Raw genomic sequence first — 23,006 nt, forward strand, 5'->3', positions numbered from 1 at the left:
TAGAATGATTTCTGTATACAGACTTTGGTTGTGTAGATTGTACAGATTCGTGCACCTGAAGATTGTACATGGACCACAGATTGGAAAAGCAATCGTTCTGCATCAATTCAGGAATTTGTGACGCCCCCCCCCCCCCCCCCTTTACACGGTGATGGGGAGTCGTGGTTGGTTGGATTCGTGACATCGCCCCTCTGATTATAATGATGACGTCTGTGGAGAAGTTAACGTGGCGATAATGTAGGTGGGGGAGAAGGGGGGAGGGAGAGAGGGGAGGAGGATGGGGCAGGCAGTAGAATGTGGCGCGGGGTGGGGGGTAGACTAACGTCATCCCTTCGTGGTGGCGAGGAGTGGGAGTTGGGTAATGTGTCGGTGGTGGGGGTGCTGGCCCAGCTAAGGCTGGAGACCATAATTAGCGATACGGCGCCGAGCAGCCCCGGACCAGGCACATACCCATCCACTCGGCCAAGCCACGTTATCCACGCAGCCAGCACGGCACTCGTACACATCTCACTAACGTGTCCATCCGCTCCTCAACCCACACAATCAATTCATACACCCACTCAACTAATTCACGCCACTCACCCACCCACTCAATTCACCCACTCAACTCACCCACCGACTCAACTCGCCCAACCAACCCCATCCACCCCGCCCACCCAACCCATCCAACCAACCCACCGAGCCACTCAACCCACCCACCTAGTCATTCAAGCCACCCACATAGCCATGCACCCACCAAACCTACTCATCCATCCACCTATCAAACCTACCCAGTCCACCAAACAAACCCACCCACCCAACCCATCCACCCAACCCATCCATCAACCCATCCATCCAACCAATTCACCTCGTCACCCAACCCACCCACCCTGTCACCCAACGCACCCACCTAGCAAACCAACCCAGCAGCCACCCGCCCACCCAATTTATCCAACCCACTCACCTAGCCACCCAGCCCACCCCCACCTGGCCACCCAGCCCACCCACCTGGCCACCCAACCCACCCACCTAGCCACCCAGCCCACCCACCTAGCCACCCACCCCACCCACCTAGCCACCCAACCCACCCAACCCACCCACCTGACCACCCAACCCACCCACCCACTCACCCACCCCCACCCACCTAGCCACCCAGCCCACTCACGTAGCCACCCAGCCCACCCACCTAGCCACCCAGCCCACCCACCCAGCCCACCCACCTGGCCACCCAACCCACCCACTCACCCATCCTGCCACTCAACCCACCCCACCCACGTAGCCACCCAACCCACCCCACTCACCTAGCCACCCAGCCCACCCACCTAGCCACCCAACCCACCCACTCAGCCACCCAGCCCGGCCACCCAACCCACCCAGCCCACCCACCTAGCCCACCAGCCCACCCAGCCCACCCACCTAGCCACCCAGCCCACCCACCTAGCCACCCAGCCCACCCACCTAGCCACCCAGCCCACCCACCTAGCCACCCACCACACCCACCTAGCCACCCAACCCACCCAGCCCACCCACCTGGCCACCCAACCCATCCATCCACTCACCCACCCCACCCACGTAGCCACCCAACCCACCCACCCGGCCATCCAGCCCACCCACCCGGCCACCCAACCCACCCATCCACCCTGCCACCCAACCCTCCCACCCAGCCACCCAACCCACCCACGTAGCCACCCAACCCACCTGCCCACCAACTCATCCAACCCACCCCACCCACCAAACCCACCAAACCCACCCCACCCACCAAACCCACCCACCCTGCCACCCAGCCAGCCCACCCACCCTGCCACCCAACCCACCCGCCCTGCCACCCAACCCACCCGGCCACCCAACCCACTCACCCTGCCACCCAACTCTCCCACCCTGCCACCCAACCCACCCACCCAGCCACCCAACCCACCCACCCAGCCACCCAACCCACCCACCCAGCCACCCAACCCACCCAGCCACTCACCCAACCTACCCACCCTGCCACCCAACCCACCCACCTAGCCACCCAACCCACCTACCCTGCCATCCAACCCACCCCACCCTGTCACCCAACCCACCCACCTGGCCACCCACTGGCCACCCACCTGGCCACCCAGCCCACCCACCTGGCCACCCAGCCCACCCACCTGGCCACCCAGCCCACCCACCTAGCCACCCAACCCACCCTGCCACCCACCTAGCCACCCAACCCACCCTGCCACCCACCTAGCCACCCAGCCCACCCACCCTGCCACCCAGCCCACCCACCCCACCCACCTAGCCACCCAGCCCACCCACCTAGCCACCCAGTCCACTCACCCAGTCCACCCACCCCACCCACCTAGCCACCCAGCCCACCCACCCTGCCACCCCACCCACCCAGCCCAGCCACCCAACCCTCCCACCCAGCAACCCAGCCCACCCTGCCACCCACCCACCAAGCCACCCAACCCACCCACCCTGCCACCCAACCCACCCACCTAGCCACCCAACCCACCTGCCCACCCAACTCATCCAATCCAGCCCACCCACCAAACCCACCCCACCCACCAAACCCACCCCACTCACCCAACCCACCCACCCGACCCAATCCTTCCTCCCTTCCACCCAACCCACCCACCTGACCCAACCCTCCCACCCTGCCACCCAGCCCACCCACCCACTCACCCAACCCACCCACTTACCCAACCCACCCACCTAGCCCACCCACCTAGCCACCAAGCCCACCCACCCAGCCCACTCACCCAACCCACCCAAACCACCCAACCCACCCACCCTGCCACCCAACCCACCCACCCGGCCACTCAGCCCACCCACCCGGCCACCCAACCCACCCACCCACCCTGCCACCCAACCCTCCCACCCAGCCACCCAACCCACCCACGTAGCCACCCAACCCACCTGCCCACCAACTCATCCAACCCACTCCACCCACCAAACCCACCAAACCCACCCCACCCACCAAACCCACCCACCCTGCCACCCAGCCAGCCCACCCACCCTGCCACCCAACCCACCCGCCCTGCCACCCAACCCACCCGGCCACCCAACCCACTCACCCTGCCACCCAACTCTCCCACCCTGCCACCCAACCCACCCACCCAGCCACCCAACCCACCCAGCCACCCAACCCACCCACCCCAGCCACCCAACCCACCCAGCCACTCACCCAACCTACCCACCCTGCCACCCAACCCACCCACCTAGCCACCCAACCCACCTACCCTGCCATCCAACCCACCCCACCCTGTCACCCAACCCACCCACCTGGCCACCCAGCCCACCCACCTGGCCACCCAGCCCACCCACCTGGCCACCCAGCCCACCCACCTAGCCACCCAACCCACCCTGCCACCCACCTAGCCACCCAGGCCACCCACCCTGCCACCCAGCCCACCCACCCTGCCACCCAGCCCACCCACCCCACCCACCTAACCACCCAGCCCACCCACCTAGCCACCCAGTCCACTCACCCAGCCCACCCACCCCACCCACCTAGCCACCCAGCCCACCCACCCTGCCACCCCACCCACCCAGCCCAGCCACCCAGCCCAGCCACCCAACCCTCCCACCCAGCAACCCAGCCCACCCTGCCACCCACCCACCAAGCCACCCAACCCACCCACCCTGCCACCCAACCCACCCACCTAGCCACCCAACCCACCTGCCCACCCAACTCATCCAATCCAGCCCACCCACCAAACCCACCCCACCCACCAAACCCACCCCACTCACCCAACCCACCCACCCGACCCAATCCTCCCTCCCTTCCACCCAACCCACCCACCTGACCCAACCCTCCCACCCTGCCACCCAGCCCACCCACCCACTCACCCAACCCACCCACTTACCCAACCCACCCACCTAGCCCACCCACCTAGCCACCAAGCCCACCCACCCAGCCCACTCACCCAACCCACCCAAACCACCCAACCCACCCACCCTGCCACCCAACCCACCCACCCGGCCACCCAGCCCACCCACCCGGCCACCCAACCCACCCACCCACCCTGCCACCCAACCCTCCCACCCAGCCACCCAACCCACCCACGTAGCCACCCAACCCACCTGCCCACCAACTCATCCAACCCACCCCACCCACCAAACCCACCAAACCCACCCCACCCACCAAACCCACCCACCCTGCCACCCAGCCAGCCCACCCACCCTGCCACCCAACCCACCCGCCCTGCCACCCAACCCACCCGGCCACCCAACCCACTCACCCTGCCACCCAACTCTCCCACCCTGCCACCCAACCCACCCACCCAGCCACCCAACCCACCCACCCAGCCACCCAATCCACCCACCCAGCCACCCAACCCAGCCACTCACCCAACCTACCCACCCTGCCACCCAACCCACCCACCTAGCCACCCAACCCACCTACCCTGCCATCCAACCCACCCCACCCTGTCACCCAACCCACCCATCTGGCCACCCAGCCCACCCACCTGGCCACCCATCCCACCCACCTGGCCACCCAGCCCACCCACCTGGCCACCCAGCCCACCCACCTAGCCACCCAACCCACCCTGCCACCCACCTAGCCACCCAGGCCACCCACCCTGCCACCCAGCCCACCCACTCTGCCACCCAGCCCACCCACGTAGCCACCCAACCCACCTGCCCACCAACTCATCCAACCCACCCCACCCACCAAACCCACCAAACCCACCCCACCCACCAAACCCACCCACCCTGCCACCCAGCCAGCCCACCCACCCTGCCACCCAACCCACCCGCCCTGCCACCCAACCCACCCGGCCACCCAACCCACTCACCCTGCCACCCAACTCTCCCACCCTGCCACCCAACCCACCCACCCAGCCACCCAACCCACCCACCCAGCCACCCAACCCACCCACCCAGCCACCCAACCCACCCAGCCACTCACCCAACCTACCCACCCTGCCACCCAACCCACCCACCTAGCCACCCAACCCACCTACCCTGCCATCCAACCCACCCCACCCTGTCACCCAACCCACCCACCTGGCCACCCAGCCCACCCACCTGGCCACCCAGCCCACCCACCTGGCCACCCAGCCCACCCACCTGGCCACCCAGCCCACCCACCTAGCCACCCAACCCACCCTGCCACCCACCTAGCCACCCAGGCCACCCACCCTGCCACCCAGCCCACCCACTCTGCCACCCAGCCCACCCACCCAACCCACCCTGCCACCCAACCCACCCACCCACCCACCCTGCCACCCAACCCACCCACCCACCCTGCCACCCAACCCAACCCACCCACCCTGCCACCCAACCCACCCTGCCACCCAACCCACCCACCCACCCTGCCACCCAACCCACCCACCCAGCCACCCCACAATGTTGGACATTGATTTGGCAAACCAATCCACCAACTCAGCCCATCCACACGTTTCGACGAAACCCATCGATCTCATGAACCCACTAAACCTGTCCACCCGCCTATTACTTCGATCAACGAACTCGCCCCCCAATCCACTCATCCACCACCAACCCCGCGGCCCCTCCCCTCCATCACCCACCCCTCCCTCCCTCTCCCATCGTCACTCGCAGCGGCTCCTCCTACAGCGCCTCGCTGCTGACGACGATGAATATTTTGCATCAGAAAGGGTCGGGGTAGGGGGGCGAGTGGTCGCTCTCTGTAGCTTCCAGCATCAGAAGGAAGTCCACAGTCGCGTAGCCTATATATATACTATCGCCTACCTATATATAGAGGAGGCGGGGTGGCTTTATTGGGAATTAATTGTATACGTATCAATCATTTTGTGGGGTGGGGGGGGTGGAGGGATTTTTCACAACAGCTGTCAAGAAATGGTCAGTTGAAAGAGCAAATGTGTGTTGTGTGTGTGTGCTGCCATGTACTGTAATCGCGAGTAAGGCACACCACGCAGTGAGTGGTGAGCGTGGTTACATGTGTTACGTGTTGCGTGTGCTGCTGGAGGGCGCCCGCTAGAGGGGGAGACGACGACGAGGGTGGTGAGGGTGAAAGGGGAGGGAGCCAGAGGGGGAAGAAGGAGGAGGAGGAGGCAGCAGAGAGAGAGAGGGGCGATGGCGAGGAGGAGGAGGAGGACTCCATCTTTAGCGCCGATGCTTGTCGTACACGTGCGTGTCCAGTGAACGTGGCGGCGGCGACACGCGCCTACCCCCCCCACCACCACCACCAGCCACAGACTCGATCAGCAAGCGGCAAGGCGGGTTTAGAAGAGACAACAGCGATGGGTTCGAAGCCTCTTTAAGTGTTGACCGTCGTTAATTAGAAGGGAGGGAGGGAGGGAGGGGGGGTGGGGGAGGTAGTAGCAGCGGCGGCATCGGTGCTAATTGCGGCCAGCGTCTTGTGTGTATCGTGGGGGGCGTTAGGCAGGGAAGCGTGCGGACCTTTTGGATCCAAGAAGGCCTCTAAAGTTTATCATTTTTCGCTGTGGGGGGGGGGGGGGCAGCGGTGTTAGGTTCGTCGTTGTTGGCGCGGTTATTCTTTTTTTAGTAGTTTTTGTTGACGCGTTAGGTCATTGATGGGGTTTGGTTGATGCGTTGGTAGAGTCGAGTGAGTGAAGGGCGATTCGTCAATTAGTGTTGGTGGTGGGGGGGGAGGTGGGGACAGCTTGAGGCGAAGCCTGAGAAAGTCGTCTTCTTAATGAGATGGAGCAGGTAAGCCGCAGCGATTTGGCGCTTTCGCGATGCCTCGTAACACACAATCGGCCCCTTTTGACGACTTCTATCAACTCGCAGAACGCAAGCTTCCTTCACACTTTTATAAACTAAAAAACGGGGGAAAAAAACGACCGCTTTCGTCGGCAACGATAACGGCTTTTTTTTTACATTTGGAGGTTTATTTTTTAGTGTTTTTATTTAAACAAATGCCGAGAGGCGGTGGCGGCGCGTGCGGCCTAGCAGGCCTCGGAGCCTGTCCGCGTTGTGAGCTTCACCACCACCCCCCACCTACCTACCTACCACGCCGCCTCCCCCTACCCCCCCCCATAGCTTAATTAATCGTAGCTAATTAACCAACATCGTCGTCTTCATCGTCACCGCCATCAACAGGAGGCCGGGAGCCGAGACAAAAGCACGGAGGAGCGCCCGGCCTCCCCTCCCGGCTCGCCGCAGGGCGACACGGCCACGGCCGCCACCACCGCCACCACTACCCCCTCGTCATCTTCAACCCTCAACATCTCCACCATCTCGGCGACGGCTGCCAGCGACGACGACGACGAGGAGGCATCGAATAACAACAACAACGACAACAACAACAGCAACGCGTCAAGGTGAGTGCCGGAGACCCTCCGTCACCACCACCACCCTCACAGCCTCGAACGCAGCGCCACTCGGGGCAGACATCGGGTGCGGAAGCCCCCGGGCTCTCGGCAACTTTTAGTGGCGATTGTTTCTGTTTCTTTCTCTCTCTTCATCGTGTCCACGGTGACCTTGGGAGAAACAACGGGGAGGCATTGGGGCTGTAGCCGCCGCCACGCCCTTGGAAGCGAGAGGGCAGAGACGAGAGCGAGAGAGACGAGACGAGAGGGGCATGGGATGGTTTTTTTCGCTCTCCTCTCTGCGGTGGTGCCGATGGCCACGCTGCCACCCAACCCACGGGGTGAAATGTTCCCGTCGTGGTTTTGCCAAGTGGACGGTGCTCGGGCAGGAGGGGAGAGAGAGAATGGGGGGGACCCCCTTTTGTTACTGCAATGCACCATTTTGTAACAAAATGGACGACCCCCACCACCACCACCGCCGCCGCCACCACCGACCCAAAGGGACCGTCACCAGCCCGGGGTGGCCGGGGGTCACCCTCGGGCTCGGCCCGGGGTCACTCTCGGGCTCGGCCCGGTCGACGCCGCCGCTGTTGACGCCGTAGATGAAGCTCGTCCCGAGGCCCCTCGCTGCAGCCCCCCCTTGAATAGGGGGGGGGGGCCGAGGAGGTTTGTTTTGAAAATGGCAAAAGTTGGCTGAATTAATTTATTGTTTTTGTTGTCGTACGGGGTGGTTGGTGGGGGGCAGAGCACGAGTTTGGTCGGGAGTCGGTGGCTGCCTTTCGTTTTTTGAGAACAATTCTGGGTGACGATTTTCCACCGCCATCCACTTTATTTTTAACAGCCCCCCCTCGCCTCTCTCACCTGGGTTTTTTTGTTGCTTTTGAGGTGCGGTTGGGATTGGTTTTGCGTTTGGTTGCTTTTAAGCGAATGTTGTGATGGGGGTGGCTGCTATTTTCAGGGGAGATGGGCGGTGGGGGGGTTACCCCTTTCTCGGTGCTTGCGTTTGAAGCCGAATTAGGTCCCTCGTTTGTTGGATTTTATTTTAGATGTAGTCATTTTGTTTCGACGTTTCTAGCCACAGGCCGGGTTCGGCTGCAGCACAACCGCGTAGGTGCTGTCACGGATGTGGAGCGACGTCTTTCCTCGTCACTTTTACTCCTTTAGACCGTGAAAGTCAACTTTTTTAAGCCACAGCCCCTGGGATTAAAGTTTGGATTGCAATTCTCATCCAACCACCGGTGACATTAGCCCGTGGTGACTGCGGCGTAACCTGCTCACCCTTTCCTCATCGGGCACCGTGTCTTCGAAACGTCGGGCAAGCGTTATTGTTCCCGGAATGTGTTTCCACATCGTACGCCCGTTACCTGCCTCTCAACTTTGGAACTTTCCATATCGCTGTTTGGTCTCTGTGCCACAGGTGGGGGGGGTGGTAGCTGCTATGTGCGGGTGGTCGACCCTGAACAAGGTCCCCTTTTTTAGTTATAGATATCCTCGGCTCATGAAAGCGGGCAGGCGGGTGGGGGCCCACAACTTCGGTGGGGTCAGTGAAGGCCTTTCCATCGCTTCGCTGTCAATTATGGCCTCAAGATTGCCCCTTCCACCACCAGGGTGGAGTTGACGGAGGAGATTGGCTCAAAGGCTTTCTCGTGTTTAGGTCGCAGTTTGCGGTTTTGTAACTTAGAGTTTTGGTGTACAAGAACTTTAGCGTCTATAGTTTGAGGTTTTTGTGGGTTTTTTTTCACCCCAACACATTTACTTCCCAGGGACCGAACCAATGACACTGTAGGGCATGTTGAGGAAGCCACTCCAAAAGGACATTTCAACTGAAAGTGTTCGGTTTATGTTTTTGGATCGAAGGGGATTACCGTGCAAACATTCCAGCCATACTATTACACACTTTAGACGTTTTGATACTCTTTTTTTACAACGTTGTTGGATTTTTCCACGATGGATATGAAAGGCATGTATAGTACACAAGTGGATACTTTGTTTAATCTCAGATTTGCTGATCTACAGTAGTCGATTGGCGATCTTTACGAAGAAGACTTCAAGTTCAAGGTAAACATGGAATTCAACAAGGACTGGACATGTCAACGATTAATTATGTATTCCAGTGGAAAACAATGTTGGACATTGACTTAAATCATGAATAGCAACAACACATTTACCTAAAATGGGAAGGACTTAATCGGTGCATATTAACGTGCTTTTGAGATGGATCGGATGGAGAATTTAAAGTGAGGCACCTATTAATTGGACAAACCAATTACTACGTGGTTGCTGTAAGGTTAGAAAAGTGGGGTTTAGGCAAGGGTACACGTCGTTACAAGAACAGATAATGATGGATGAGGCTCTGTTGGTGGAATGGCAGCTTGGGTAGGGGTCATGGCTGAAAGGACGGCCACGTGGATCGCGTTCGTTTGTGGCGGGGGTGGATTTTGGTGGCATCGCAGGATTGGGGGTGGAGGTCACGACTATGGAGGTCTTCATTCAGCAGTGGATTGACAGTGGATGATGATGATGATGCAAAACATCCTTCCTAGGCTTAGTACAATAAAGCAGAAGTGGATGTGACCATACACACGTCTATGGCGATTTGACTCCACAAATAAGTGACGCATCATTTTGACGTTGATGTTGTTTGCTTCTTGAACCTTCTTGGGGGGGGGCGGGGTCTGAATGCGAGTGCTTACCGCAAGACGACGACGCCGCAACATTTATTTTAGTTACCCATAATCCACCGGGATTGGTGTCACACACACATCCTGTTGCCTAACCAGGCTGGCAGAAACGGCTTGCGAGAAGTGTGGTGGTGGTGTGTGGTTTGCAGTGAATTCTATCACGATGTTCTCACACGATTCCATAGGTCGACATCCATTTGCCCCCTCCCTACTCGGGGTCCCAGTCGTTGTTATGCTACGCTGTACTTTATACTCTGGGTGTAAAGGCTTCTTCTTCACACGGCGGATAGGCTGTCACGGGGCCAGTACCAGCCCCTTTGTAGGTTCACCTCGCCCACGTTGGGCAGCAGAAGCCGTGAGTGAGGAGTGATGTTGCTGCTGCTGCTGCAAGGGGTTGCAGCAGCGGTGATGCGTAGGCAATGCGGTAGTGGGGGGGGGAATGCTGCGGGAGTCGTGGGCGGGCGGAGGCCGAGGTGGTGGTGGTGGGGGGGTGATGTGGTGGTGGGGGGATGTTGATGTTGGTGGTGGGGGGGTGTTGATGTTGGTGGTGGCAACCTTCGGGGCTGAGGTTGCGTCTCTCCCCCATGTATGTTTGTTATCCCCTTGGCCAGGGATGACATCTTGGGGGGGGGGGGGGGGGGGGCGGGGAAGCATCCACCTGCGTTTATTTAACGTCTCGAAAAATGGGCGGCTTAAGATCGGAAGGCGTTCTGCCTCCCCGTCGCCACAGCAAAAGAAGAAACAGCGGGCGACGTGGGAGGGAGAGGAGGGGAGGAGGAGGGTGTGGATGTGGGTGACAGCGGCGATGCGTCCGAGTTGATCAGCGGGGATATCGTGAATAGATGATTGTGACTCGCTTGCATTACCCCTTTCTGTTGCAAGGTGCGTTATTCCCACCCCAATATTTTTAACGGTGCTATCCACAAAGGCTCAGACGGGCTCGCAACAACTGAGAATCCGCCGTCCCGTGTGTGTGTGTGAGAGGAGTATGTGTGTATGTGTATTGGTGGTTGTTTCAGCAGCTACCCCCCACCCCCCCCCCGGTGTGGGTCTGTGAACGTGGCACTCGCCGACTTGCTACGCCGTAGAGTTACGCGATGCCAGGAAGTCGTCGCTGTTTGGGGCCACGACAGTGGTTGTGGTGGTGGGGGACAGATACAAAAACATGTGCCGAGTTTGGATGCTTTCATTGTCGGCGTTGTTCGTAATGCTCGCAACCGTTGCGTGCTTGGCACAAGTGAGAAAAAGGGTGATGATTTTTGTTGTTTTTGCAAGCCGGTTGCTTGGGGACGACGCAGCTCTTAATCTCGCTCGAGTTTCTACATCCGGTGCGAGCTATTGGGTGTGCGGTGTGAGGGTGCCCGTGGATGGCTTGCTTACTACCCCCCAGCTGCCACACGGGTTCTCGCGCTTTGCCAGAAGATGTTCTCGGTCTGTCGCTCGCCCCGGCGTGCCCAGCAACCTTGCGCTGCTTGGGGTTTCGTTCCCCCTCGTAGATCTCCAGTGTACAGTGCGCACGTGGGCCGTGCTGTGTACAGTGCGCACGTGGGTCTTGCTGTGTGTACAGTGCGCTCGAGGTTTGTGCTGTGTACAGTGCGCCCGGGGCCTGTACTGTGTGTACAGTGCACGCGTGGGCCGTGCTGTGTGTACAGTGCACTCTGGGTTTGTGCTGTGTACAGTGCGCACGTGGGTCTTGCTGCGTACAGTGCACCCGGGTGCTGTGCTGTGTACAGTGCTCACAGGAGGGCCTGTACAGTGTGCAGTGCAAGCGTTCTGTGCAGTGTGCTGTACAGTGCAAGCTCTGTACAGTGCAAGGGCTCTGTACAGTACAAGGGTTTTGTGCAGTGAGCTGTACAGTGCAAGGGCTCTGTACAGTGTGCAGTGCAAGGGCTCTGTGTGCTGTACAGTGCACGAGTTTTGTACAGTGCAATGCCTCTGCAGTGTGCTGTACAGTGCACGGGCTCTGTACAGTGTGTACAGTGAAAGGGCTCTGTGCAGTGCACTGTACAGTGCACGGGCTCTGTACAGTGCAAGGCCTCTGCAGTGTGCTGTACAGTGCAAGGCCTGTGTGTGCTGTACAGTGCAATGCCTCTGCAGTGTGCTGTACAGTGCACGGGCTCTGTACAGTGCAAGGCCTCTGTGCAGTGTGCTGTACAGTGCAAGGCCTCTGTGCAGTGTGCTGTACAGTGCAAGGCCTCTGTGCAGTGCGCTGTACAGTGCAAGGCCCTGTGCAGTGCGCTGTACAGTGCAAGGCCTCTGTACAGTGCAAGGCCTCTGTGCAGTGTGCTGTACAGTGCAAGGGCTCTGTGCAGTGCGCTGTACAGTTTGCACAGTGTGCATGTACACTGCAGCTTGCAACCTGCCTGGTGTTGTTGGTGCGTCGACGCTTGACACGCGTTCCTGTGTAGTTTTTGTTGGTGCGGTGGTTCAAGTTCACGTGCCCGAGGTGAGCGGAGAAAAGTGTGATCCTCACCACCCGCAATCGCAAACCACGCTCGAGACCTCCACGCTCGTGTCCTCCATTCTCGTGTTTTTGGTCCGGCTCGTTTTCCGCGGCACAGCGGTTGTACGAAGAAAATTGTCTCGACAGACCGTCGTTTTGTGTCCGTTGCTCTGCTTCTTTCGGTGATGATGTTCAGTACCCGCCCCCCCATCTTGCCGGTCTCGGTTACGGTTTTTGGTGCCCACCAAAAATGACCGATAGAGGTGGCTCGGCAGGCAAGTGTCGCGTGCGTCCCCGGGGAGCGGAAGTGAATGATTTGCGTCCTCGCGAGAACGTTTGAAGTCCAGACGACGTTCTATAACGTTGGCCATGAGAACTTGATGGAGTTGACGCTGGCAGTAGACTTCCAACATTGAGGCGAGAACCAGGCCTGTTGCAGGCCCTGAACTTGTATCACTTCCTGCTGCATGCAAAGGCCTGTGGCCTAGTACAATATTTGGCAATCTGCAGCCGTCGTGTTCACATTATTTAAGTGTCCACCGTTCGAGCCTTTTGCGTGTACCACCACCCCGTGCATGGCGTGTTGTGCGGTGTGTGCACGTGTCACTGCTGAAGATGCCCACATGTTTATAGTTGGACCTTGGTGGAGTTGCAAGATGCCTTCATTTAGCGTGATTCTTGTCAGGCTGCAGCCCAGGTGCATCTTTAGGCTCTGCTTGTTGACCACATTTCTTCAGTTTTCTCATCCGTGTGTATGCTGCACCCTGATGATGGGACCAAATAGTGTGTTGCAATGCACATGAATGTGTCTTCCACAGGTGTATGTCCTATATTCTGAACCCTTCCATGAACTTCGCATCGCACTTGATTTGCTTGCGATTGTGGGTTTGGTGCGTCCGCAATTGTGGACTTTTCTAATGGCCCCTGTGGCAAGAAGGTTGAGGGGTGCATGGTACTTGCACCTGTTGTAGTGTTTTAATGGTTTCAAGAAACCAAGTTCAACTCCATCCCAATGCCCCCCAGCCAAGCCTGTGCATTTATACATCTGCTGTTGTGACGTAGGCTCTCATGAGACCTCCCAAGTCAACCTGCAAACGTTGTGTTCAGCGGATGGAGCGCGCCTGTGATTTGATATCCGGTTGGGCCCCCATGAGCTCTTGGGAGGGGGCCTGGGTGAGGAGGTTGGTGGTCAACCCACTCTCAAGCAAGCGACCTTTGATGGTGGATTTTGGAGCAGGTAGTGAAATTATTGAGGTCTTTTTGAGCTCATGTGGTTGGTAGCCCCCACTCCGAATGTTCTTGCCCTATTGGCTTTTGGTTTTGAGGTGGTGGCTCCATGGCCACCTGTGCCAGTGGCCACTTTCAGGTGTTCTGTGGCCCTTGCCTGGTGCCGTACGCACCTATTACCCCCGTCAACATCTCCGTTATCATCCCGATTGCCAGCTTTCTTGGAAATTATGTTGATTATGATCAATTTTACCATTGACGTCCTTCATTTCTTAGCTATTTCTTGAGTTTTCTGCATGGCAACTTCAAATTGATGGGAATAAGCCAGCTTTTGCAGGCCACGGTGGCCTCGGTCACCACATCGGCCGTCCTTTTTTGGCCGCAGTCTGCTTTTGAAAGGTTTGACAAACTCCAAAAAGTTGGACGGCACGGGGTGTGCCTTTTAACTCACTTGAATCAGCTTCTTCGTGAACGGGTGGCCTCACGTGGCATCTTGTGCCTCGTTTTGCATTGTGAGGGCACCCCGTAAGAGCTCGGGCTGCCTCCCGACGATGGCGTTCTGCGACGAAACCCTCCCCACCGTGGTGCCCGGCAATGGGGGGCGCGCAGGCGTAGCCTCGCATGCACGTTCAATTTGCAAGCAAGCAAGCCTCCATTTTGTGAGGAGCTTGTATGTATGTGCATTTCACAAAATGGCTGCCCGTGCTGTTTTTATCAGTGACGGATGAGCAACTGTACTGGACGTGGCCCCGGCCCATGGGCCTACCAGGGGCCTCAGGCCTGCGCTATCACAGAGGCAGCACTCGCTTGATAACCTAGACAAGTGTGTTAGTGCAAGTAATGTGATAATTAGACTCTAAAGATATGCGTTTGGTTATTATAAAATGCAGTACATAATAGTGAAATAATTGCTGGTGCCCCCACCTTAATTGGTGGGCGGGCATGTGACCGATTGTGGTGTCTCAGGGGTGAGTGGGGCGAATAGCTAGTGTGGTGGTGGCATTGGTTAGCAGCTGTTTGATGAGTTACGTCGGGTTTAGCGTGCGGGCTCGGGCTGGTTAAGGCAATCGTGTGGTGGTGGTGGTGCTGGTCTCAGTGGTGCAGTACCGGAAGCTGCCAGCAGAGAGCGCCGGACTCTCGCTCGCCCACGCTCAGGCTTGCCGGTGCTCTCCCAACGGCCACGAGGGGCATACGCTCGCTGGTTCACCAAACACCCCTGGGGGTGGGGGCAGAATTAACTGCTTTGTTAAACTAACTCCATGAATGGGGACCATCTTTACAGTGGGGGGGGGGAGGTCTCCCCAAACACGTGTGACTGTGTCCTTTTTCCAGAGCCATTCACCCGTTTTGAGTTTTGACGCCAGCCCAGTTTCTTCTCCTTGTTTCTTTCGGTAAAGTCACGTAGAAGACGTGACTTTACCGAAAGAAACAAGAAGATGAATCCCTGCAGTCACGAAAGCTTTAAATCGAAATTCAGTTTCTTCTCATCGTCCTCCTTTCTTCCGGGTTCCTTCGCGGGTTCCTTTCGGCAAATTCGACCCTCGGTTTTGGAGGAATTCTGTCTTTGGCGGAGGGTTTGTGTAAAGTTCAGAGGCAATGCCCAATGAATGCCATTTGGGTTGCTGCGTCCGTTACGGTAACATGCGCCCGGTGTCCCGTGTTGCTGCCGATTTGCTCCGGGGGGGGGGGGGGCGAGTCGAGGCGCGTGAAGGTGTGACGGTTAAATACGTTGTACGGTCGCTCACTACGCACAAAGTGCTCACCACAACACCTCGCTGATCTCGTCAAGGAGCATAAACCATCACGCAAGCTACGATCGTCCCCAGCAGCAGCAGCAGCGTCTTTCGGCTTCTAATCAAACGAAGACGGTCAACTGCATCGCGTGCTTTCAGATGCGCTTCTGCAGGTCATCTGGAACGCCCTTCGTTTCAATGTATATTCAGAAGCCACTGGAGCTATATACTTTGTCATCTAAATTGTAAACTCCTTTAGAATTGTTTGTGTTTAGTTTGTTCTTGCCCCCGCCCTTGCAATTAGCCACGGCTCGCTACGTCTAGTGCGAAAAGTTCAAGATACGTATGTAAATTAAAGTGAAGTGCGGTGTCTTGTAATCAGGTTCTTTGTCATTTTTATTAGCAGCAGTTAACCTTTTTTGACCTGCAATGTATATCTGAATGTGTGGCGGTATGGGACAAACACTGGGGCACCTGAGGGGGGTCACCGTGATATAAAAACAACGTCACGTGGAGATACTGCCACGTTGGCAGTGGTGCACAAATAACAACAAAAGATGCGAAATGTTCGTCAATAACACCCTTGTCTTGAAGAGAAAAAGTATACAATAGGTGGGTGGGCCTTGTTTTGCAGCACGTGTAGAGGCCAGAGAGGTGGAAAGTGGTAAAAACACATGGGCGAGTGGCCTCTTAGGCTTGGCCTGAGGCAAGTGGATGATTGCCCTAGGGTGGTTACAGGTTTAAATCCCAAACCACGTGAGGTTTAAATCCCCAAACCACGTGCTGTTTAAAATAAATATTTATTTGTTTTGTCCCATCTTGCATTCTAATTTATGATGCTCGTTGGATAAAGGTGCTTTAAGTAATCCTGGATATTGTTGAGGAGGAACATATGGTTGGGTGAGATACAGAATTTCTAGAATAATTAATTTCCAATGAATATTATTTTCCTTCCACATCTCATGCCCAGCCCTCGTTGGCGCGGTGAGCAGCGGCGCCCACGAAACTATAACTACCCTCGTTCGCCCTGAAGCTCGTGAGCGGACGGACCTTTGGGCAAATGAGTGAGAGAAGGCCACAGTGTGGATGGTGCATTTTGTGAAAACAATGGGGGCCACAGGCGTCGAGTTGGGAGACTTTTCGCTGAGGTTAGAACCTGTCCACTCTGCAATTTAAGCTCGTTGTGGAGGCCACACGAGTCGAACGTCTGGTATATGCGTCTCTGTACAGCAGCCGTCTTGTCAATCCACTCCTAGATGAGGGCCTCTCCAATGCCGGCCGTGCTGTGAGCGCGAGGGATATTTTTGTTTAGCGTGCTTCATTGCGTCGGTCGGTGTGGGTTCGTGAAGGCTCGATGTCGGAGCGGAGAAGTAGGATACAACAATGGATGTTGCAGCACTGCCCCTCAGCCCATCATGTAACCCCTAGCAGCCTGTAACAAACAACCTGTTGGGCATTGTTGTCCCCCACTCTAAGGGCTGTCTTGACTCGGACTTGCTTAGCTCCTTGCATCCGTGTGGATCGGGCTGATTACGGCGCGATTTGTTCACAGGCAGAGCTGGGTATTCACATCACCCATGGCTTGCAACTAAAAAAATCAAAGCAGTGTTGTCAAACAAGGTTGAGACGGCATTCGTCGCCTGTTTATCGCTCATTACCTCTGATGGTAGAAATTCCTCTCGGTGGGTATAACCGTAGGCCAGAAATGGACAGGATGGCCTCGCAAAGCCTTCACCACTGGTCTCTCTCGGTCTCCCGATGTAACGAGCGTCTAGGTCCCGCACATGAGTTGCCGATGTCACTGCCATCTCTACGGTGGATGTCATCCAGGGTGCGTGTGGCCTTCCTTTGGCCGCCACTTGGTCATTAGGCTCGACCAACGGCCATCGGTCTCTGCGAGCAACGTCTCCTGGCAAACCCACGTTTATCTGCTGTGTAGAAGGGCCAGTCATTGCCAAAATGTCGCCTGATGATATAGTTTTTCTGTTAAAGGCCACCGTGTTATTGAAGAATGTGAGTTTGTTTTGTTCCCAACAACTCCTCCGGTTGTGTCTACTGTGTCTACGGTCATTCCATGAGGTCCAGTAGTGATGCCTTTTTACTGCTGTGCAGGGCACAGTGTGGACGTCTTCCAGTGTGACGAGTAACGTTCATCGCACGGCAGTCAAACTGTTATTTTTAATTGTCAGATTTGAAATTGAGGTAAACTAAGCGCGGAATCTAATTTATCGTGATGGGGGTTTTGTTTTTTGGTGCTGTCACTGGTGACCGGGCTGAGAGCTATCAACTCATCGCACTTGAGAACCCGGTTTAATTGCTAGAAGTGGCTGAAACCTGGACTCAAACCCAGGAACCTGGACTCAAACCCAGGCTCTCGGCTGTGCCGCCCAGCTTGGCGCTCATTAGCCACGCAGCCAACCGCTCAGTTTTGTAATTAATTATTGCCGTGATCATCACCTGTGGCAGATGGTGCTTGTGTAATTTTTGTAGCGGCGAGTTGGTTTCTGTTGTAATTGTTGTCGAGTTGTAGTTCCGGTGGTGGTTGCGTAGTTGCTTGCCCTGATCCCCGCTCCCGCCTCCACTCCGCGTTTCCCGCAGCAGCGCCGCCTCTGAGGACGACAACCAATCGGCTTCCGGCTCGGAGTCTGGCAGCCAGTCGGAGAGCGGCGATGACTCGGGCAGCCAATCGGAGAGCAGCTCTGGCGGCTCCGGCGGCTCGGGAGGCTCCGGCGGCTCGGGGTCTGAAGGAGCCACCTCGAGAGGGGATGGCTCACCGGGCCAGCGGCAAAACCGGCGGCCCTCGCGCAAGGAGCGACTTGCCGACGTTAAGAAGGTAACGCCGCTTACGCCCCACACCCGAGACCACAGTGGTTGAGGCTGAGCGAGGTGGCCGTAACGAACCAGGTGGTGGATCGCACACAGGATCGCACACAGATCACCACCACCTTCATGGTGGTGATGATAATGGTGCTGCTGCTGCTAGACTAGCGGCTCCCAGCCCGTGGGCACACGAGTTGATTGACGGTGGTCGATGTTGAGATCTTAAAAATTTTAAATACCGTTTCACACGAAGCTTTGCCTTTCCTAGTTTCAGTGAATGTTAAATACGTTTTGGTTGTGATTGTCATTCAACAAACCACTTGCAAGGAGTATAGCTGGTGTGCTGCCAGATGACCTCATCTGGCAGGATGTTCACAAGGTGGTGCACTGCCCGCTTTCTGGAGTTCCATACCGAAGACTAGTTGGCACTGCCACACACACGACGCTGATGGCGCACTTGGAATGTAATTGGGAGAAACCAAAGGAGCCGTGCATTGACAAACCTCCGGCGGGGTGCCGCGTGGGCTCTGGACATGGCCCACAATTTATGTTCGCGAGACCCATCCTAGAGTCGCAGGGTCCGGTTCTGCAGGAGAATCTATTGAAGCTGGCGACAGCGTGCCGCTTCTATTGAGTCCAGTGCTCGGTCAACTGCTGTGAACGCAAAGGCCTCTTTACAATGACAGAACTGTGTCTCGGCTTGTGTTTGTGCTGATGTACGGCCCGCTAAAACTTATTTTGAAGTCCTGTTTGGCTCTTTGGACAGGTTGCCATGAGGTGTGGGTTGGGCCCCCCTGCACCCCCCTCCCTGGCTAAATAAAACAGCAAAAACTGTGCTCAGAGACAAAAAGCGGGCAGTGACAAACTGGGATGTTCTTGACATGTCTGTTGGTGTAGGGGATTAAGAGGTTCGATTCATTTGTTTGTCCGCTGCTTGGAGAGGTGAATAATTGGTATGTTTATGAGGGGTGGGCGATTTTAAGTGCTTGTTGTGGACAATGTAAACAATCAGTTATTGTTACAGGGACTCCTCTACTTACGAACGAGTTGGGTTCCAGAGGTCTGTTCGTAAGTCCAACTTCGCTCCTGCCGATTCCAAACGTGTTGTACGGCGTGTACACTAAACACGGGGAATGGCTTTAAAAGCTGTATAATCTCCTGTAGATGTAGATGCCACCGGTACATCACGTTCCGCAGATGTAGATACCACCACCGCCATCTATTGCGCGGCGGTTGAACTTTCGAATCTCGGTCCGGACAGGCAACTGGACATACAGGCAGGTTTGTTCGTATCTCAACGTTTGTAAGTGGAATGTTCGTAAGTAGAGGAGTTCCTGTATTATAAGGACAAGGTTTCTCACCCGTGTCGGGGGGTGTGGGAAACCCCAGCTCTGATCTTGCTCCCATCCCTCTGCACCCCTCTATCCCCCAGCTCTTAACCCCCTTACCTAACTCCCCCCCCCCCCCCACCTACCGCTCCCTCCTGTCAGAGGGGGCTGTCCTGGGAAGGGGTCCATGATGACGGGGGGCTGTGTGTTTGCAGATGTGGGAAGAGTTCCCTGATGTTTATGGGGTCAGGAGGTCAAACCGTTCGCGTCAAGAGCCGTCTCGTCTAGATGTGAGCCGGGTGGAGGTAAGGCCATGTCGTGGGAGACTGGGTGTCGCGAGGGGTGGGTGGGGTTGATGGGGATTGGGGGGTGGAGGTCGCCAATTTAAAGGAAGGTGCGACTCTAATGACAAACAAGCTCTTTGGTAGACGTGCCTAGCCCGTGCCACGTCCTGGGGTGTCCCACAGACCTGAAGCTTTATTAGTTCCATGAGAGACAAGGAAGTTACGTGAAAGCTGGGCGGGTGGGGGCTTCAAGGTTCAGATGGCCGAGTCGGCGCCACCGAGTTAAAAAACCTGGGTTTGAATCCCAAGTTTTCAGCTGCCTGTGATTCTCCCTGGTTGAAAAATGTAGCCAGCTCATGATCTCGGCCGGTTCGCCCCAAACGCGTGCCCCTGACGACATGGTTAAAGGGGACCTAAAGTGGCGACGTCACGCGCGCCCGTGGCGCTCTCTTCCTGGGGCCGTTCCTCGAGAGTTCCAATTGGAGATGGTTTTTTTTTCAACTCCAGCAGCACAGTTAAGACTAGAAGGGGGGGTGGGCGAAGAGAGCAAAGTATGAAGAAAAGATAATAAAATTGTCTTGGGGCGTGTTGCCGTGACGTCGCTCCAGTATGTCGTTTGCAGTGACATGAGCGAAGTACGGCACCGGCACTTGACCCGAACGGGGGTCGCTTGTCGCGTTTCCGTTGCGTGTTCTGTTCAGTGGGGTAGGGGGGGGGGTGTCCACCCGGTTTAAATCTCTTTCGACTCCCGCATCGCTACGTGCTCGGTGCGTCTGCTAATCTCCGGGTAAACCCAAAACAAAAACTAGCAACGCACGTTTACCGTGTTGTGAGCTTCACTGAAACTGGCAAAGTCTAAGGTTTGCATGTTTTTGTTAGTCTTGCCCCCAGCCCCCGCTCCGCTTTGCTTATGCTTGCGATGACCAAACCCAAACTCGCGCACCCGGTCGCTCGCTCATCCCTGACCCTGCCTGGCAATCGAGTAACGAACGGAGCTGCGAACTCTCTGTCGCACGTCTCTGAACGCGGCCTGCCAAGATGGGAGCGGTTTGTCGGCGCTGCGTCTCGGTGAGCTGCCGGCGACCGGCTCTGGCGGCAGGCCCCCCCGCGGCTGGCGCGTGGCTGGCCTCCGGCTGACGTGCGTGCGTTGGTGTGCGCGCTGGTTTCCAGGAGGGCACCAGCGACGACGACTCGGAGGTGGACTCGCCCAAGCAGAAGGGACGTGCCAAGCGGAGACCTGAGTAAGAACGCCACCGGGAGCGCGCTTGTGTTTATGGCGCTGCGGCGAAATTGATGACTGCAACGACCGTCCGGCCGACGTGTCGCTGCCGGGTGCTGCTGTGCGCTTTGTTAGACGCGTGGGGTCCATTCCGTTTAGGTCTACGGAAGTGTATTTTGAGTTGAAGATGTGCACCCTGCACCACCGACTGCTGCTCCAGCTTCTAAGCTCTTGACTTGGGTCCATAGGCACTGCTGCTGCGCTAGATGAACGCAATAGCAGCGCCGTTGACACAACCCCCCCCCACGTGCTCTCCCAGTGAGGACTGGCAAGCATCCGGAACGGGTGACGACGGCGTGGAGGAGGAGGAGGAAGAGGAGGAGGAGGAAGATGACAGCAGCGAAGGGAGTGCCTCGGACTACGAGCCCCAAAACAAAGTCCGGTCGCGGCGTCCTCCGCCCAAACCTCCGGCCAGGTACCCCGGCAGAAGCCCTCACCCCCCCCCTGCCAAGCCAGCCGTGGGGTGGTGGTGTGGGGGGGGTGAGGATGCTGATGCGGCGTGAGTGACGAGCTGCCAATCCTGAGTGGCCTGCTGCGCTTATGTGTATATGTATGTTGAACTTCTTTCGCACAGTACGCAGCCAACCGTGCTAATCGGAGGTGTTTTGCATTAGTGACTGTGTAACTGTGACAGTTTGTGTGACTGTGGCTTTGTGCATGACCGTGGCTGTGTGCGTGCGTGACTGGCTGTGTATCGCAAGAGTGGCTGCGTTGTTGCACGAGTGATTGGCTCTGTGTGTGTAACTGTGGCTCTGTGTGTGGGGAGTGGTGGCCTAGTGGTTTGCGCGCTGCGCTATAAACTCGGCAACCCGGGTTCGATTCCCGCTCACGGCCAACACCAGTAACGATTATCTGAACCGGTCCCGGGCCTCCCCTAGGTCGATTCAGCCTCAAATGAGTACCTGGTGCGGTGTGTAAACATCGCCACTGGGAAGACGAAGGCGGCCACCCACCCCCCCCGTGTGCCGTGCCGGCCTTCGTAGGTGTAACTGACTTGCCCCAGTCTGTTAAGGCTATCCAGGGGATCTTTGTCTATCTATGTATGTTGAATTTATTTTTCACCCTACGAAGCCAACCGAGCTTATCGGAGGTGCGGGGGAAGGACATCAAACTAAACACAAAAAGCTGTTTTAAATAAATTAGTGTTCAAACTACGTGATTTCAAAGTGCATAGCTCCGGTGGCGTGAAAATATCCGAAGGAAGAGCGTTCCAGACGACCGCTGAAGCGCGTGTGAAATTGTGATACGGTGACGGTCTTTATTCGAGGTTTAGCCAGAAGCTGCTGCTGCAAGGACAGAGACCATTGTCTTTGTGCGAGACGCTTAGCTGAGTTATCGCGCGAGTGACCTGTGGGCTGTGCGCGTGTGCGTGCTCAGACCGCCGACTCGTCGCGGGACCCCCAAGAAGACGCCCAAGAAGCGTAAGAAGAGCGAGTCTTCCGACGACGAGGACGACGTGACGCCCAAGAGGCAGTCGCGACGGCAGGCGACGGTGAACGTGAGGTGGGTCGCCCGCTCGGCCCGCCTCGTCACGCTGCCACTGCACCGCCGCCTCCCGAGATCGTCCCCCTCCCTACCTCCTTGTCCTCCACGATGCTTACGCCGTCATTTACATTTTTTAAATTAAATTGTACGGGAAGAAATCAACGGGACGCGGCAGTTCCGAGTTCCTTTGCATCCCTACGGGCAGCGTGCCTAACCAGCGTAGCCGATCCCTCGCCCCCTCCCCCCAAACCAGGAGTTGAGCTCGCAACCAAATCCGCCCATCGCAAGCCTCTCACTCAACCGCGAACTAACAGTCTTTGTCCCCTGTGACCAATGGAGACGCTGCGTGTGCGTGCGTTCTCAGTTACAAGGAGGACGATGACGAGGAAACGGACTCTGATGACATCATCGAGGTGACGGAGACGGCGCAGCAGGCCGAGAGCGAGGAGTTCGAGATGATCGAGCGCGTCATCGACTGCCGCGTCGGGCGCAAGACAGGTGCGTGCGTGTCCTCGTGT

At 57.1% G+C, this 23,006-nt stretch overlaps 1 protein-coding gene across 8 annotated transcripts in view; it reads left to right on the forward strand.

Annotated features, from left to right (window-relative positions):
* Positions 1–5,757: 5,757 nt before the first annotated feature.
* LOC133342499 (chromodomain-helicase-DNA-binding protein 2-like) overlaps positions 5,758–23,006 on the forward strand; it is a 56,829-nt gene continuing 39,580 nt past the window's right edge. For 4 of the 8 annotated variants that reach the window (XM_061551687.1, XM_061551766.1, XM_061552031.1 and 1 more), the window contains exons 1-8: positions 5,995–6,063; positions 7,000–7,220; positions 17,891–18,125; positions 19,656–19,745; positions 20,895–20,965; positions 21,263–21,418; positions 22,381–22,506; positions 22,853–22,986. In XM_061551687.1, coding sequence (XP_061407671.1) covers positions 6,010–6,063; positions 7,000–7,220; positions 17,891–18,125; positions 19,656–19,745; positions 20,895–20,965; positions 21,263–21,418; positions 22,381–22,506; positions 22,853–22,986 — 1,087 coding nt within the window. In that variant the 5' untranslated portion in view covers positions 5,995–6,009. Of the gene's footprint in view, positions 5,776–5,994; positions 6,064–6,269; positions 6,607–6,999; positions 7,221–17,890; positions 18,126–19,655; positions 19,746–20,894; positions 20,966–21,262; positions 21,419–22,380; positions 22,507–22,852; positions 22,987–23,006 lie in introns of those variants that run through there. The other 4 variants (XM_061552145.1, XM_061551855.1, XM_061551945.1 and 1 more) reach the window with 4 other exon arrangements.

Source organism: Lethenteron reissneri, chromosome 1, assembly GCF_015708825.2.
Source record: "Lethenteron reissneri isolate LAM-NWPU_2019-01 chromosome 1, ASM1570882v1, whole genome shotgun sequence".
Taxonomy (NCBI): domain Eukaryota; kingdom Metazoa; phylum Chordata; class Hyperoartia; order Petromyzontiformes; family Petromyzontidae; genus Lethenteron; species Lethenteron reissneri.